General features: G+C 51.6%; 1 protein-coding gene across 2 annotated transcripts; it reads left to right on the top strand.

The window, feature by feature from the left end:
- Positions 1–1,007: 1,007 nt before the first annotated feature.
- On the top strand, positions 1,008–13,654 carry SEPTIN3 (septin 3). 2 transcript variants are annotated; one of them, XM_064155126.1, is made up of 10 exons: positions 1,008–1,228; positions 6,725–6,916; positions 7,162–7,290; positions 8,516–8,597; positions 8,971–9,108; positions 9,472–9,589; positions 10,022–10,117; positions 11,334–11,430; positions 11,913–11,964; positions 13,263–13,654. In XM_064155126.1, exons 1-10 carry the CDS (start codon positions 1,219–1,221, stop codon positions 13,396–13,398), a joined length of 1,050 nt encoding a protein of 349 aa, XP_064011196.1. In that variant the 5' UTR covers positions 1,008–1,218; the 3' UTR covers positions 13,399–13,654. The 2 variants fall into 2 exon arrangements, with proteins under 2 accessions (XP_064011196.1, XP_064011195.1); XM_064155125.1 differs by having other exon boundaries at positions 11,331–11,430.
- Positions 13,655–15,012: the final 1,358 nt, after the last annotated feature.

The raw sequence follows: 15,012 nt of genomic DNA, 5'->3' as shown, positions 1-15,012 counted from the left end.
TAGTCCACTGAGCCGACAGTCAGAGCAGTGCCATCACAGCATGGTGGGGCACGGTGCCTTCTGCAAATGTAGGAGGAAAGTGTGAGACTGGAACAGGTTGCCCAGGGAGGTGGTGGAAGCCTCATCCCTGGAAGTCTTTAAGGCCAGACTGGATGTGGCTCTGGGCAACCTGATCTAGTGTGAAGTGTCTCTGCCCGTGGCAGGGGGTTGGAACTAGGTGATGCTTGAGGTCCCTTCTAGCCCTGACAGTTCTGTGATTCTGTGAAAGACAGAGGAAGGAAAGCTCATGCCCCACCAAAGGTGTCAGCAGCTGGGAGCATCTACAGTGCTCTCCAGCTGCGGGCACATCCACCAGACACAGGCAGGTGGGTGCTGCCGGGCACATACAGCTGCCAAGGACACACAGGGGTATGACATGCATACCCCAACATGTGCCCCCGGGGGGCACCCAGCTGAGCACAGGCGTGTGTACACGCACAGAGAGGGGACCAAGCTCGCCCTGCCGCTGCGCCGCAGGCTGGCGGCCGGGAGTCGCCGTGCCAGAGGAGAAAAGGTTTCTCACGCCTCCGCAAGTGGAGCTGAAGGGCACATTGCTTTTGACAAGCCAAAATAGTCCACATTTCCTCCCCCCAGGAAAGCAGCAGGAGGCCTTGCAGCCCCCCCCCCCCCCAGCCCCATGGATATCGAGGGAGAATGGATATCGAGGGAGAAGGAGCACCCTTCCTCAGCTCTGCTGGGGTGAAGCTGTGAGGGATTAAATCTCTCTCCCTAACCAAGCAGAGATGCTGAAAATGATGGGGAATTGGGAGAGGAAAGACCAAGAAAAGGCCTGTGTGGGTGTGTAAGTGGGGGCCCTCTGGGACAAGGTGGGGGCTCGTTGGCAGTGACCTCTGCCTGCCCACAGCCGTGCCTCCCTAGGCAAGGGGATTGGCGGGGGCCTGCGAGGGAGCCGGGGGAGGGAGCGGGGGGAGATTTTGCAGCGATGTTTAATATTCAGGTCACATGACAATGGCAGAAGGAGCAGCAGCAGCATCCCCGCTCCGCTGAAATAGCCTCTGGAGAAGGAGGGGAAGGAGACAAGGGGAGAAGAGGACACAGGGAAGAAAGAGAGAGGTTAAAGCAGAGCCTCATAGCCCATTGTGCCGCACCGGCAGCAGGCTAGGAAAGTAGGGGGAGACCCACCCCCTTGAGAGAGGATTCGGAGACAAAGGAAGCTTCATGTTCAAAGGTAGGATGCTCTGGGCTTGGCAGGGCTGGGCGATGCCGGACGGATGCTGATGGGGATTTTGTGCAGGCGCCTTCTGCAGTGTCCCCACGCTGCTCAGCGCTGGCCACGGGGCTGGCTTTGTCTTTCCTCTTTTTCGGTGGTAGCAGTCTGCCATGAAGGAGAACCAGCAGGGCTGGTTGCGGTGCTGATGTGGAGTAGCTGGCGCCAGGGGCTGGTCTGAAAGAGAGAGATAATCTCAGCTGGTCCAGGGCTGGGGAAAGCCCACAAGCTGCTCAGCGACTGGTTTGTCCCTTGCCAGTGACAGGCAGTTGCTGCGGGGGAAGCGGGGATGTCCTGTGCTGCTCCCAGGGCATCTGTGCAGGAGCCAGCAGTTAGGCAGGCAGGGGAAGAGGCACGGGTACCCTGCTCCAGGGATGCTCAGCGTCTTCTCGCCTTAGGATACAGCTGTGCTGCCCAGGCAGAGAGCTGGGGTATGGGTTAAGGACTGCACGGCCCAGGAGAGGCACCAAGGGTACAGCAGAGGCTGAGGAGAGCATGTAACTCTGCGGTGGCTGGGCGGGGGATGTGTCCAGCCCATTCACCTCCAGCTCCTGCATCTCCAGAGAGGCTTCAGCACATGCTGCCCTAGATTTCACTGCAGCCTCGGCAGAGCCAGGCTTCTGCCCAAGTCCTCTGCAGAGCACTGAGGGGAAGGAAGGTTGCTGCTGAGAAGCTTGAGGCAGCCCAAAAGGCTGGAGTGGGTTTCCCTGCCTCATTTTGAATGCCTGATGACTTTCAGGCCAGGCAAAAAGTTCTGGTAAGAATAGGGGCTCTGTTCTGCACCCTGAGGTCAGGTGGTGCATCTGGCACTGCTTGGACTTTGACTCAGACACCTGAGAGATATGACCTGGGGTCATCATGGGAGCTGATGGGGAGAAGAGATTTTTCCAGTGGAGAGATACTCAACTCAGGAGCTCTGCAGATCTGAAGGAGGAGCAGATCCCAAAGGCTGCAAGCTTGATTTCCTTCCTAGGGATCTGGCTTCATTGTCAGAGGGTCCACTCTTGCTGGCTACTTTCACATTCTGGACCTGTACCTCCTTGTTCCATATCTGCAAGGAGTAGGATCATGGGTCTGGGTCCACACAGGTGGAACAGGCTGAGGTGAGATATGTATGTGAGCCACGCATGTCTCACCTGCCTCCAGCCAGAGCAAGACAGCCTTGTGCCACACAGGAGGAGACCCACAGCAAGACTGTCCATGTTTTATGTGGGGGGTTAAACAGCTTTTCCTTGCTGGAAGCTGGGTTGTGGTGAGTGACTGCAGCCCTCCCTCTTGCCATTCAGACAAAGGATGGGAAGGCAGGGGGAGGGGATGTGACTGTATCTGGGTTATCGGGACAGAGGAGATGCTAATCCCCACTACCTGAGCCCTTAAAGACCTGCAAGGCCACCTCTGTCCCCAGCTGGCTGTTGTGAATGTCAGAGTCAGGCAGACATGAAGGTTGTGCTGCAGTAGTGGTGTCCACTGGTGGCCACGTATGCCAGCCTCCCAGGGAGAGGTTTTGAGGTGGATCAGTGGGTGTCAGAAGCAGGAGCTAGATGAGACCACTGGGACCTCTCCCATCACTGGTTGCCCCTCTGGCCCTGCCTGCCAGATGCCACTTCACTCCCTGCTCCAGAGCTGAGTTTAGCATCTTCTGTGGCCAGTCTGGGCCCCCTCCCACAGGGAAGCAGCCAGCAGTCACCCTCTCAAATGAGTTTCACTTAGCACAGAGAAGAAAGCAGCAGGGGAAAGGGTGGCAATGCAAAGAGCGGATGTAAGTGGTTAACCTTGGCTAACCCTCTGCTCATTATCAGCTGTCTCTGCCGTAGTGCCCTGCCATGTATTCATTACAGGGCACAGCTGGAGGGGCTATGGGATGTGCCCAGGATGCATAATGCCACCCCTTGACCAGAGTCAGAGTACTAATGAGGCTTCCTGGCAGCATTAGCATTACTGCATGTAAAACAGAGCCATTCTTAGGAGGCAGGGTAGCCACTTTTCACATCTCAAAGTGCCTCTCCTAGCTCTGGCCCTGGTTTTGCACACCCTGACCCAGGCTGGGTCCTTGGGTTTCTCTTCTGGAGTCATCAGATGGAAAATCACATGCAGAAGGCTGAACCCTTGGGTACTTTGCATAATGGAACTTCCCTTACTAGGGCTGTATGGGAGGATAAGAGGGCTTGGAGCACCTACCCTATGGGGACAGGCTGTGAGAGTTTGGACTGTTCAGCCTGGAGAAGGCTCTGAGGAGACCTTATAGCTGGAGGAGGGACTTGTTATGAGGGCTTGCAGTGATGAGCAGGGATGGGTTGAAGCTTGAGGAGGGAAGATTTAGACAGGATATTAGGAAAAATTTTTTTACAGTGAGGATGGTGAGACATTGGAACAGGTTGCCCAGGGAGGTCATGGATGCAATCTCTTTGGAGGTGTTCAAGGCCAGGTTGGATGAGGCCTTGAGCAGCTTGGTCTAGTGGAAGGTGTCCCTGCATATGGTGGGAGGACTGGAACTGGATGATCTTTACAGACCCTTCCAACTCGAACCATTCAGTGAATCTATGTATCTTTGAAGGCACCCCACAAAGACAGAAAGAAAAGAGAGGCTGTGTACCCTGAGATCTTGAATGTCCAAAATCAAAATGCCCAGGGTGACATCACTGATACAAAATCCAGGAAACATTTAAGAAGACTTCTGGAGATCTTATCTCCTGGCCTCAGGGCTTTTTATAGGTTCTCAGGAACCTGACTGAAATATCTGCTTCAACCAGTACAAGCTCCTGGCTCCAGCTGTGAAGCCTGCAAAGGGATGGCCATGTACTGCAAAATCCACAGCAGAGGTAGCAACATCTGCTGGCTCTGGGCAAAGTGTCCCTTGGTAAGATTGAGGGATGAATTATGAATCTCACTTGGAGCCTTGATGTTAGCTGACAGCAACTGCCCTCCTTCCTCCTCCTTGTGTAAGAACAAGCTGTTGAAGGAATAAAAAAGAGGTCAACAGACATCCTGAGGACAAGCTACTGCCTGGGCAGCAAAAGAGTTGCAAGTCACATAGCCCAGGTCCTGCACCCATCCCATGCAGCTGCTCAGATGGGATTTCTTCCCACCTTGACCTGTTCCCTGTCCACCTGTGGGAAGGTGGAGGATGATGCAGCAGGATGAGGGGCATGGTACAGTCATGCAGCTGTATTACAGGTGGTATAGGGCAGCCCAGGAGAGGATGAGAGAAGGGAAGGGTGCAGGAGAGCTGACTGGCTTGGTCCTTCATGCTGTGCCAGAGAGATGGGCTTTTCTGGCTGACAGCAGCTTTGAGAAAGGTGGAAGGAGACAACAGGAGCCCCAGGGGATGCTCTGTCATCAGGAAAGGCAGAGAGTAGCTGTGGCAGGTGTAAGAGCGGATTGCAGCTGAGATGTGCTCAGCTCGGCAGGCTGCCTTCTCCAGCAGCTGCCCGGCAGCATGAGGTGCTCTGCATTGCCAGCATGGCTCAGGCCAACAGTCTGTCTTGTGCTCTGATGCCCACAGGGTGCTGCTCAGTGCTTCAGGAGAGAGTGATGATAGCTCTGAGTGCCCTTGCCCAGTGAGAGAGAGCAAATGCAGGAGCCATCCTCTGGCAGACTGCTCCTCTACGGGCAAGGTGGAAAGGAGGTGGTAGAGGACCCTTCAGACGCTACCCACAGAGCTGTGCATGGGTGGCTGTGTTACCATCCTGTCACAAGGAGGGAAGATCTCTTCTCCCATTTTAACATGCAAGCCTTCTCAAGCTGTGTAAAATGAGTGGGTGGAGGCACTCTTCTCCCTGCCAAGGGTAGCTCTTCCACAATGTCTGTCCTCAGCCCACTATGGCTGTGTAGAGCAGCCCATGTCCCTGCACAGGAGCTTTGATGCAGGAGTGGTAGACAGGATCACCAGCCAGCCATACGGCCTGTTGCAGCTGGCCTCTGTCCTTGAATAAAACCTCTCCCCAGCCCTGGTGTCTCCCTGGCCTGTCTCAGCTGTCATGAGGACCCTTGACTGGAGCTGCCAGTGACTTCAGTTTGGTGACCTCTGAGTTGCCTTCCTCCCCAAGAGACATGTGTCACCTACCTACCAAATAGCAACCGCCTGCCTGGCTGCTCACATCCTCCTCTGCAGCCACTGGGTTCTGCTGAGAGGAGCAAAAAAACTCTGCCAAAATGATGGAAAGGGATAATTTAGTGTGAGATGCTTGGACTGAAGTGGCATCCAAAACAAGAGGAGTGCTTACCAAGCAAATATAGATGCTGTCCCTGTCCTGGAAAAATAACCATCTAATGAGACAAAGCATGAGGGCGTCAAGTGATTAGAGTGGGAGAGGCTGAAGTTTGCAGCTGCCTTGTAGATGAAAGGTATTTGATTCCCATCCCCTTCATCTTCCTTACTAGATTCATCCCTCATGCCTTCCTTCCCCAACAATTACAGCTTTTCTTCTGTGCCCTGTTCTTTTCCCAGCCTCCAGCTTCCTCCCAGCGGGTAGGAGCTGCTCACTAATGAGACAAGCGATGGAGATAAATGGATGAGGGCTGCCCTAGGCAGAGTGTGCCATCACCCAAAGACTCAGGGAGGCTGCAAAGCCTGCAGTGCCTTTCTTTGTGCCTGTTGGTTTTACATGAAGTGTTGAGGGGGAGGAGAGGAGGGAAAGGTACAGATGATTAGTTTCTTGATCACGATGATTAGGTTCTTGAGCGTGACAAAAATCATTGACCTGTGGGTGGGAGGCAAGTGTGGAGGTTGTAGCACCACTGCCTTCCTCTGAGAAGCTCAGCCTGCAGAGTATGGCCAGTAACAGAGCCACTGCCAGCAAGGGCCAGGCTTCCAAATCCTCTTCATAAATCCCAAACTCTGTTTCAATGCCAGAACTTGACCCCTGGTAATTTTCAGAGGTCTGTTCCATTGTAAATTTTATGCTACACTTGGGGGGTTCAAACACCTCCCAGGGAGGTGGTGGAGTCACTGTCCCTGGGGGTGTTCAAGAAAAGACTGGATGAGACACTTAGTGCCATGGTCTGGTTGACTGGATAGGGCTGGGTGATAGGTTGGACTGGATAATCTTGGAGGTCTCTTCCAACCTGGTTGATTCTATGATTTTATGATTCTGTGATTCAGTGATCCTGGTGAGAACTGGGAGACAAACCCAAGGAGACATGCACAGAGCTTTGGGCACTTGGAGCCCAGCCAGCTTCACTGGGCCTGCTCCTGCTGTTTGGCTCTGGCCCATCTGTTGCACTCAACAAACTTCACTTCTATACCTCCTCATCTGGAGTGATGCATAGAAAAGTGTGCTGGAAACTCAAGCACATGTTGTTCCATGAAAAGCCTTACTGCTAAAGACTTGCCCTCAGTCATCCTCAGTGGCCCTGGAAATGGATGTGCAAAGTTGCTCTCAGCGCCTCTGGCAGGTGGGGAGGGAGGTCCTTGTTACGTATCAGTGATGATATTCTTTAATCTTTCTTCCTGTGCAGGGCCAGTGGAGAGCAAAACTGAAGCAGCCATGTCTGAGCTGGTGCCAGAGTCACGACAGAAGCCAGTTGTGCCAATGAAACCCATGGGCATTAACGCTAACTTGCTGGGCTACATTGGGATCGACACCATCATCGAGCAGATGCGCAAGAAAACCATGAAGACAGGTTTCGACTTCAACATCATGGTTGTAGGTAGGCAGGGACCAGCTGAGGTACTGGAAACCATGGCCAGGGACTGTCCTGTGAGGTCAGATGGGAAATCTTTGCAGGGAGGGCATAAAGAAACAGACAGTTCTTGCTCTGGGGGGAAGGAGAGCCTGTACAAGGCAAGAAGACATCTACAGCCCCTTTCCCTGTCAGCCTAGCTCCACCTCCGGGGACTGCTGACACTGCTGGGCTGTGGCAGCACTCACAAGCTTCCTCTTCGTGATTCCCAGGTCAGAGTGGGCTGGGGAAGTCGACGCTGGTGAACACCCTCTTCAAGTCCCAGGTGAGCCGCAAATCTTCGGGCTGGAACCGGGAGGAGAAGATCCCCAAGACAGTGGAGATCAAAGCCATTGGGCACGGTAAGAGCCAGGCTGCTGGGAAGGAGGCAGTGCTGACACTTCAGCACAGTCTTGCAGCAGACCCCAGTAGTCTATGCAAGCAGTTCTTTGGTGTTAAGTACCCTTTCTCCACGGGAAGCTAAAGGACAAGTGCCAGTTTTAGATGGCCTCAGATCCAGACAAAGCCTTTCTTAAACAGCAATGCCACTGATGCCACAGCCAAAAGTGAGGGGTGGAAAAAAGAGTTATGGATACTTCTTTTGCCAAGACATTAGTCCACAGGTGTGGATTAAGCCTTGCTGTAAGTCATTCCCACCTGCAGATGCTTAATACTCCATACAAAGTGCATTGGTGGGTTCCCTCCTAGGCCTAGTAGAGCACATTGCTTCATGCCAATGCATCAGCAGAGTTTCTGCAGTGGTGTACAACACTGAACATTATCTCAGATTCAGGATGATGTGTTCCAGGCAAGGACAACCTGTGTAGGGTAAGCACTGCCTTTGGGCCACAGACTGAACACAAATCCATTTTCCTGTGGCAGATTGGTAGAAGGTGGCTTTTGTGCAAACATCACCAAAACTTGGAGTCAGAAATGCAACAGGGGGTCACAACCTGTCCAGGAAGGACACTGAGATGCTTGAGCGTGTCCAGAGAAGGGCGACGAGGCTGGTGAGAGGCCTCGAGCACAAGCCCTACGAGGAGAGGCTTAGGGAGCTGGGGTTGTTTAGCCTGGAGAAGAGGAGGCTCAGGGGTGACCTTATTGCTGTGTACAACTACCTGAGGGGTGGTTGTGGCCAGGAGGAGGTTGCTCTCTTCTCTCAGGTGGCCAGCACCAGAACAAGAGGACACAGCCTCAGGCTGCGCCAGGGGAAATTTCGGCTCGAGGTGAGGAGAAAGTTCTTCACTGAGAGAGTCATTGGACACTGGAATGGGCTGCCCGGGGAGGTGGTGGAGTCGTCGTCCCTGGGGCAGTTCAAGGCAAGGTTGGATGTGGCACTTGGTGCCATGGTCTAGCCTTGGGCACTGTGGTAAAGGGTTGGACTTGATGATCTGTGAGGTCTCTTCCAGCCTTGGTGATACTGTGATACTGTGATACAACTGTTGAGGCATGACCTAGCATGGCCTGGTCATGCTTACTGGGCAGGCGTGATGGCACAGTGACGTGATGGCACAGGACACAGAGATGTGTTTCCTGACAGAGCAGATCCCTAGGGAGATGTGTGACTGTTTGTAATTTCTTTCCCAGTCATTGAAGAAGGAGGTGTCAAAATGAAGCTGACAGTGATTGACACGCCAGGGTTTGGGGACCAGATCAACAACGAGAACTGGTGAGTTTCACACGGTCCAGGCCTTGTGCCCTGGAAAGGCATGGAGTTAAAAGGGTGTGTGGAATGACTCATCTGCTTGGCCTGGACCTTAGTCTGGCATCCTGTTGCATTCAAGGGGCTGATAATGGGGATGTGAGATTGTGAGCACCATGGGTATGTGCTCTTTGAGGAGTTGGCACACATTACATGGTGAGTGCCTCTTTCTGTGCCCAGTTACAGAAACTCTTGAACATCTCTGCTGACAGTGAGGTGCCTCTGCTGGATGTTTTTCGTGCCTGAGCCTGCTTTGCTGCTGTCAGAGCTGGGAACACTGTATGTAGGAACATGAGGAGATTTGTACCTGTCTATTCATTTCTCTCTCCCACTTTCACAGCTGGGAGCCTATTGAGAAATACATCAATGAGCAGTATGAAAAATTTTTGAAAGAGGAGGTGAATATTGCAAGGAAGAAACGAATTCCAGACACACGAGTGCACTGCTGCCTCTACTTCATCTCCCCCACAGGCCACTCGTACGTACACGTCCCTCATCCTTCCTCAAGCCCTTGTTGCCTCTGTGCCAGATATATACCTTCTGCTGCCCCGTCTCAGCCACAGACAGTGGGGTCCTGCCTGCAGCCTGACCACTGCTGAGCTTAACTTTAGGTGCTGTGGGGCTTGAAAGGGTCTAGGATAACAAGGGAAGGAGAAACACCACTGTGGTTTTTGGGAGAGGGCAGGATGGATAGGAAGAAGGAGGTCAGAGCACGGCAGCAGCAATTGGGGTTCGTACAATGGAGGTTTCATTGATGATGTGGTGCTGAGAGTCACTAGCATGAAAGGCAAGGTGGATAAATTGACCCCTTCCACATTCATTGTTCCTTCTTGGGATGCAGCCTGCGACCTTTGGACCTGGAGTTCATGAAACATCTCAGCAAGGTAGTGAATATCATCCCAGTTATTGCCAAGGCTGACACCATGACCTTGGAGGAGAAGACCGAATTCAAACAAAGAGTGAGTATCAACTCTTCTGTGTGGGATCCTTCCCTGCCCCAGCTTGGAGGTGGGGGAAACAAGCAGTGTCCTTCCTCCTGGCATTGCAGTGCAGTCCCCAGGGCACGCAGAGTACAGCAGTGGGGTGGTGGGCAAGCCCTGGAGTTGCAGATGTCTGTGGCTCTGAGGGCATGTGCTGGAGGGGAAAGAAATGTCTGCATCCCTGTGACATCTCTGTCACTGGAACTGCAGAGCCAGACATGCAACCAGGATTGGGGAAGAAAGACTCAGCATTGCTGCTGTGTTTCCTCACTTCACTGAACACTTCCCTAGGGATAATACCTCCAGCCTCTTCTCACTGGAAAAATGTCCCAGATGTGTTTGCCCTGCCATCCTGCCTACCTTTCCTTTAGGTCTGTGTTGCTTTGCACTCCAAAATGTCTCTCTGACCAGGTGCGCAAAGAGCTTGAAGTAAATGGGATTGAGTTTTACCCCCAGAAAGAATTTGATGAGGACTTGGAGGATAAAACAGAGAACGACAAAATCAGGGTAGGAAACATTTTATTGTGGGTGGGGAAGTGGGGATGAGGGCTGGTCATATTTAACAGATGTAAACCAGATGTGTCACTAGAAGGTTTTAAGTGTGTCATGGCCCCTGACTGAAAGATACCATGCATAAAAGGGATCATCATTTCCCCTCCTCAGCTTCATTTGTCCCTGTTGTTACTGCAGGGTGATATGAAGGCTGAGGGAGGAAGCATTGTGTGTCACCTCCTCTTGCTGAATGCCGTTTGGCCAGCACTAAGGAACAGGAGGGCCTGGTGTGTGGCTGATCATAGGGTCATAAAATCACTGAATGATAGGGGTTGAAAGAGACCTCTGGAGATCATCAGTCAAACTCTCCTGCTAGTGCAGGTATGCCTAGATCAGGTTGCACAGGAACTTGTCCAGACAGGTTGTGAAAGTTTCTAGAGAAGCAGACTCCACAGCCTCTCTGGCAGCCTCTTCTAGTGCTCTGTTGCCCTCAAAGTAAAGAAGCTTCTCTGTAAGTTCAAGTGAAACCTCTTGTGTTCTAGTTTGTATCCATTGCCCCTTGTCCTGTCAGAGGGCACCAATGAAGAGCCCAGCCCCATGGCCTCCACCCTTTAGATATTTATGTGCATTTATAAGATCCTACTTATGGATAGCAGGGTATCCCTGTGCTTAGAGATACCTCAGGTCCCCAGCAGCCTCACCTACTGTCTCACTCCTACTCCATTTCTGGCCCTTCTCAATACAATCATTTTGGCCATTACCTTTGTTGCATGTTCATGTGTCTTGTCAGGACAGATTATTTGAAATCCTCTTCTTCTGCTGGTGAAGAGTTACAAAAACCTGATGAGAAATACACACCACACACTATCAATATGAGCAGCCCTGGACTGACAAAATCTCTCCAGGTTATGCCAAGCTTCTTCTCTGGTCATCCCCCTCTTCAGAAATGCTGGAAATAAGTACAGAAAAACTCTGTCCCCAGCTCCAGAGCCCTTAGCACTGCTGCAAGCTACCTGTTAAGCTTAGGGGATGAAAGGACACCTGTAAGACAAGAACCAAAAATGCTAGGGATAGCACAAATGGATGGAGAGTTCAGCTCTGGAGAATCTCTTGCCTTGGAGAAGGCCTTCTGTTTGGTGAGCTGAGGGGAGGGAAGGTGGATGAGGAGTAGTGATGGTGCTGATCTCCAGAATGGGTTCAATAGGTCTCTCCACATGTCTCTTCCCAGCAGGAAAGCATGCCCTTTGCTGTAGTGGGCAGTGACAAGGAGTACCAAGTGAATGGCAAAAGAGTCCTGGGCAGGAAAACACCCTGGGGAATCATTGAAGGTAAAAAAACCTCTTACTTCTGGAAGCTGAAAGTATCTCTGCAGGCCCCAGTAATAGACAAGGGTCTGGATAACACCTCCCATGGCTACCTTCCCATCCCTTTTGCAATGAGCTTTTTGAAACCAAACAGGAGGAGGATTCTCAAATAGCTGTGCTGGGAGGAAACTGCTGTGGTGAATGCAGTACCATTTCCACCAAGTGGCAGAAGCTGGAGCCACTCTGAACACCACAGTGTATGAAGCTGAGCTCCTGATGTTGCCTTTGTTTTCAAACGTTGTTTCGGCATGACTCAGGACCTGTCAGTGTGAGAGGTCTTCTTAATGCCTGATGGTGTGGCATTCAGACAACTGCCTGTCCTTTCTGAAGTGTGCAGGCTCTGCCCACCTGCAGCCTGCCCCATGGCAATGACCTTCCCATGCTCTGCAACAACAAAGAGGTTCTTGAGGAAAATCAAACATAACTACCACTTGCTTTCTTTTCAGTGGAAAACCTCACTCACTGTGAATTTGCCCTGCTTCGAGATTTTGTCATCAGGTAAGGCCATGCTCATGCACCAGTTTGCTCTTGGTGAGGAGAGAGTCTCTGTGAGACCCTCTTAGAGTGAAATAGCCCCTATGGAAAGGAGGATAGAGTACACTTCAAGCAGTGAAAGCTTCTATGGTGGAGTTGAGGTAAGATGTACCCTGCTAGAGTGCTTTAGTGCCTTGCTTATGACCTCACCTGTCAAGTAGCTGCTGGTTGTCATGTATGAACTGGACACCTGGAGAAAGCAGGGTACTACCACCTTCCTTATATCCTATTATGGATATTAGGTGACAACAACTTCTGTTTGTTGCTGCCAACAGGTCTGTTCTGGAGCAGTGATAGGTAGCCAGTGATAGCTGTATCCTAGACCACGTTTCCTGACAAGCTGAGAGACATGCTGGAACATATGACCTGAAAGTCAAAAAGCTCCATATGTCATTCAGCATTCATTGTGCTTATTTCTACTCTATTTCATGAAGTTGTCTCACCGTAGGTGGTATCTGCCCTAAATTCTGTAGCAAAGCTACAGAACTGTAGCTTTCTTCTTTTTGATGTTGTTTTAAAACTGTATTGTGTTTATGGGGAACAGAGCTGACCCTGGATCAGGGTCTGCTCTGTTCCCCATAAACACAATACAGTTTTAAAACAACATCAAAAAGAAGATAAGGGAAACACTTCAAAGGCAGAACCTTGTGGTGCAATCCACCTGTAGGTATGATGGTACTGAGACTCTTGGACAGGTACAATGCTTTGACATCACCACACTGCCCTCTTTTTGTTCTGTGATACCTTCTGCAGCAGGTGCTTTCCCAAAGTCTTCCAGTAAAAACATCTTAACCAAATGACCATCACAGAGCATGCAGCAATCCAGTCCCAGGACCTTTCTATGAACGTTAGGGGCAATGCTCACAGCAGTGTTCTGCAGGTTATGGTCTGCAGTGGCCCTGCCACACTTTCCTGATGCTTTCTTGTCTCACCACCGCTTCAGGTGAGATAAACCCATGTCTGCTCTGACATACGAGGATGGCCAATAGCTGTCCCAGTGGCACAGGGATGAGAGGGGCAGGAGAGACAGGAATTTTAGACCACATCCTGTGTCCTGCCTATGGATCCTTGAATGCTGATGCTCCAGCTGTCAGCTGTGTATGGTGGTACCCGTGTATAGGTGCAGAAAGAGGGGTATGCCTGTTAGCTAGACTGACTGGAGAGATCTTCCATTTATCTCAGGGAATAAAATGATCACCAGAAGATCAATACTGACTGCCCTGGTATTAGTTATTGTAATTCCTTCACTTTGCTCCCTGCAGGACCCACCTTCAGGACCTAAAAGAAGTGACTCACAACATCCACTATGAGACCTACAGGGCCAAGCGGCTGAATGACAATGGAGGGCTGCCCCCCATGGCTGTGGAGACAGAGGAAAACCACGAAAGTAACCTGTGAATGACCCCTCCCCCACTGTCACACGGTGTCTTCTGGATACAGCAGCCCACCCCTGCTACTCCTGACTCTATCTTGGACCTGTCTCTGGAGCATGTGGTGCATCCTCCGCGTGAGTGAGAGGATGGGAGTGTGAGTGTGTATGTGAGTGCCTGCCTGTGTGCCAGAGAGGGGCCAGAGGTGTCTCCCACGTCCTTCCCAGAGTGTCCTCCTTCCTGGTTTGTTTTTTGCACAGTGGACTGTCCATCGTCTTCCTTTCTCTCGTGTCTGTGTCTCAGCTGTGTGTCTTGCCTGGGGGAAACAGGGACTGGGGGGAGGGTTTTCTGGGAGCAGGAGGGCTTTGGAGGTGGAAGGTATGGGGCATGGTATGGTGCTGTTTTTATCACGTGGAGACATGGCAAGGAGAGACTCCAGGAGAAATGGTGGAGTCAGTGCATGCAGTGTCTTAAAGTGATGGGAGCAGGTTCCTCTGGGGTGCTAGGTGGGTGGGAAGGCAGATGATGGGTCTGAGGACATGGTGGCTCAGCATTTTATTCCCATCCTTGCTGCAGCTTCCCAAGGGGAAATGTTAGCTTGTAAGTGCATAGATGGGAGGCTGACATGTTTTGTGGTTCAGAGGAAGTGACCAGTGGGAGGAGACAGAACTAGTTCTTGGGCTGTAGCATCTAACTGAGAAGCATCAAAGTACTTGGGAAAAGTGAAAGAAACAAGTCCCAAAGCAGAAGAAAGTGCTCCTGCTGCAGAGGGTGCCTTTGCCCCGTCCGGCGCTCGTATCGACAGCCACGCTCCAGTGTCATGGGCTTTTGATCCTGTGCAGATCAGACCAGGCTGTCCTGAGGTCATCCCACCTCATCCCTCATTGCAGTGGTCTCTCTCCAATAGCACTGAGCAGGTCCCAGCCAAACCTCTCTCCCATAATATGGCCCTCTGCTGTGGGAGCGCTGGGAAGACACTGTCACAGACAGTCCCTGTCAGGAGGTCTACTAGGGACAGCCCTGCTCAGCATAGGGGCTTGGGGATCATGGAGGAGTGTGAAGAGATGTGGATTGAGAAGCAGTGGACCAGGATGTCTCCCTGGTCTCCAGTGATGGTGGGAGCACAAGAGATACACCCTCCTCCTCCTCACTGAAATGATTGCATTTGGTACTCCAGCAGTCTCAGCTGCTTCTCTGCCTTCCTACTGCTCTCCCAGCTTCCATGTACTCCTCTCCTATGCTTTTGTCCTCATTCCTTTTTATCTTCCTTCATTTATTTCCCCATCTCACTTTCTCTGTCTCTCTTTTCCCGAAGTACTTGAATCTCTACCAGGCTGTTTTCTCCTTCTTCCAGCTCTCACACCTCCTCTATCAATGTGCTTTTGTTGTGTCCAGTTGATAAGTTGTCATTTTACCTTCCCCTGGAAGGGGCAAGGAGTGCAGGTAAAGATACAGGAGCGAAAAGAGGCACTGCTTTACCGAAGACTGAATGCTCATGTCTAGTCAGTATCAGCTCTCTCCCACATGTCCCTGAGCCAGGCAGAAAGCATCCAGTGCTGTTTGGACAGAAAAAATGAGAGGAGAAAATCATAGATGTCCTGAGTTAGGTAGTCTTTGCCTGTCACCTAGCATGTCACACATT

Source organism: Pogoniulus pusillus, chromosome 15, assembly GCF_015220805.1.
Source record: "Pogoniulus pusillus isolate bPogPus1 chromosome 15, bPogPus1.pri, whole genome shotgun sequence".
Classification (NCBI taxonomy): domain Eukaryota; kingdom Metazoa; phylum Chordata; class Aves; order Piciformes; family Lybiidae; genus Pogoniulus; species Pogoniulus pusillus.
The sequence above is the reverse complement of the archived record's forward strand: the minus strand, read 5'-3'. Positions and strand labels throughout refer to the sequence as shown.

What these genes read in the sequence shown, in the direction of transcription:
- SEPTIN3 (XM_064155125.1), top strand. An exon ending in CAGATCAACAACGAGAACTG is followed by an intron (nt 8,598 to 8,970) that starts GTGAGTTTCACA and finishes CCACTTTCACAG; the next exon opens with CTGGGAGCCTATTGAGAAAT. An exon ending in ATCTCCCCCACAGGCCACTC is followed by an intron (nt 9,109 to 9,471) that starts GTACGTACACGT and finishes CTTGGGATGCAG; the next exon opens with CCTGCGACCTTTGGACCTGG.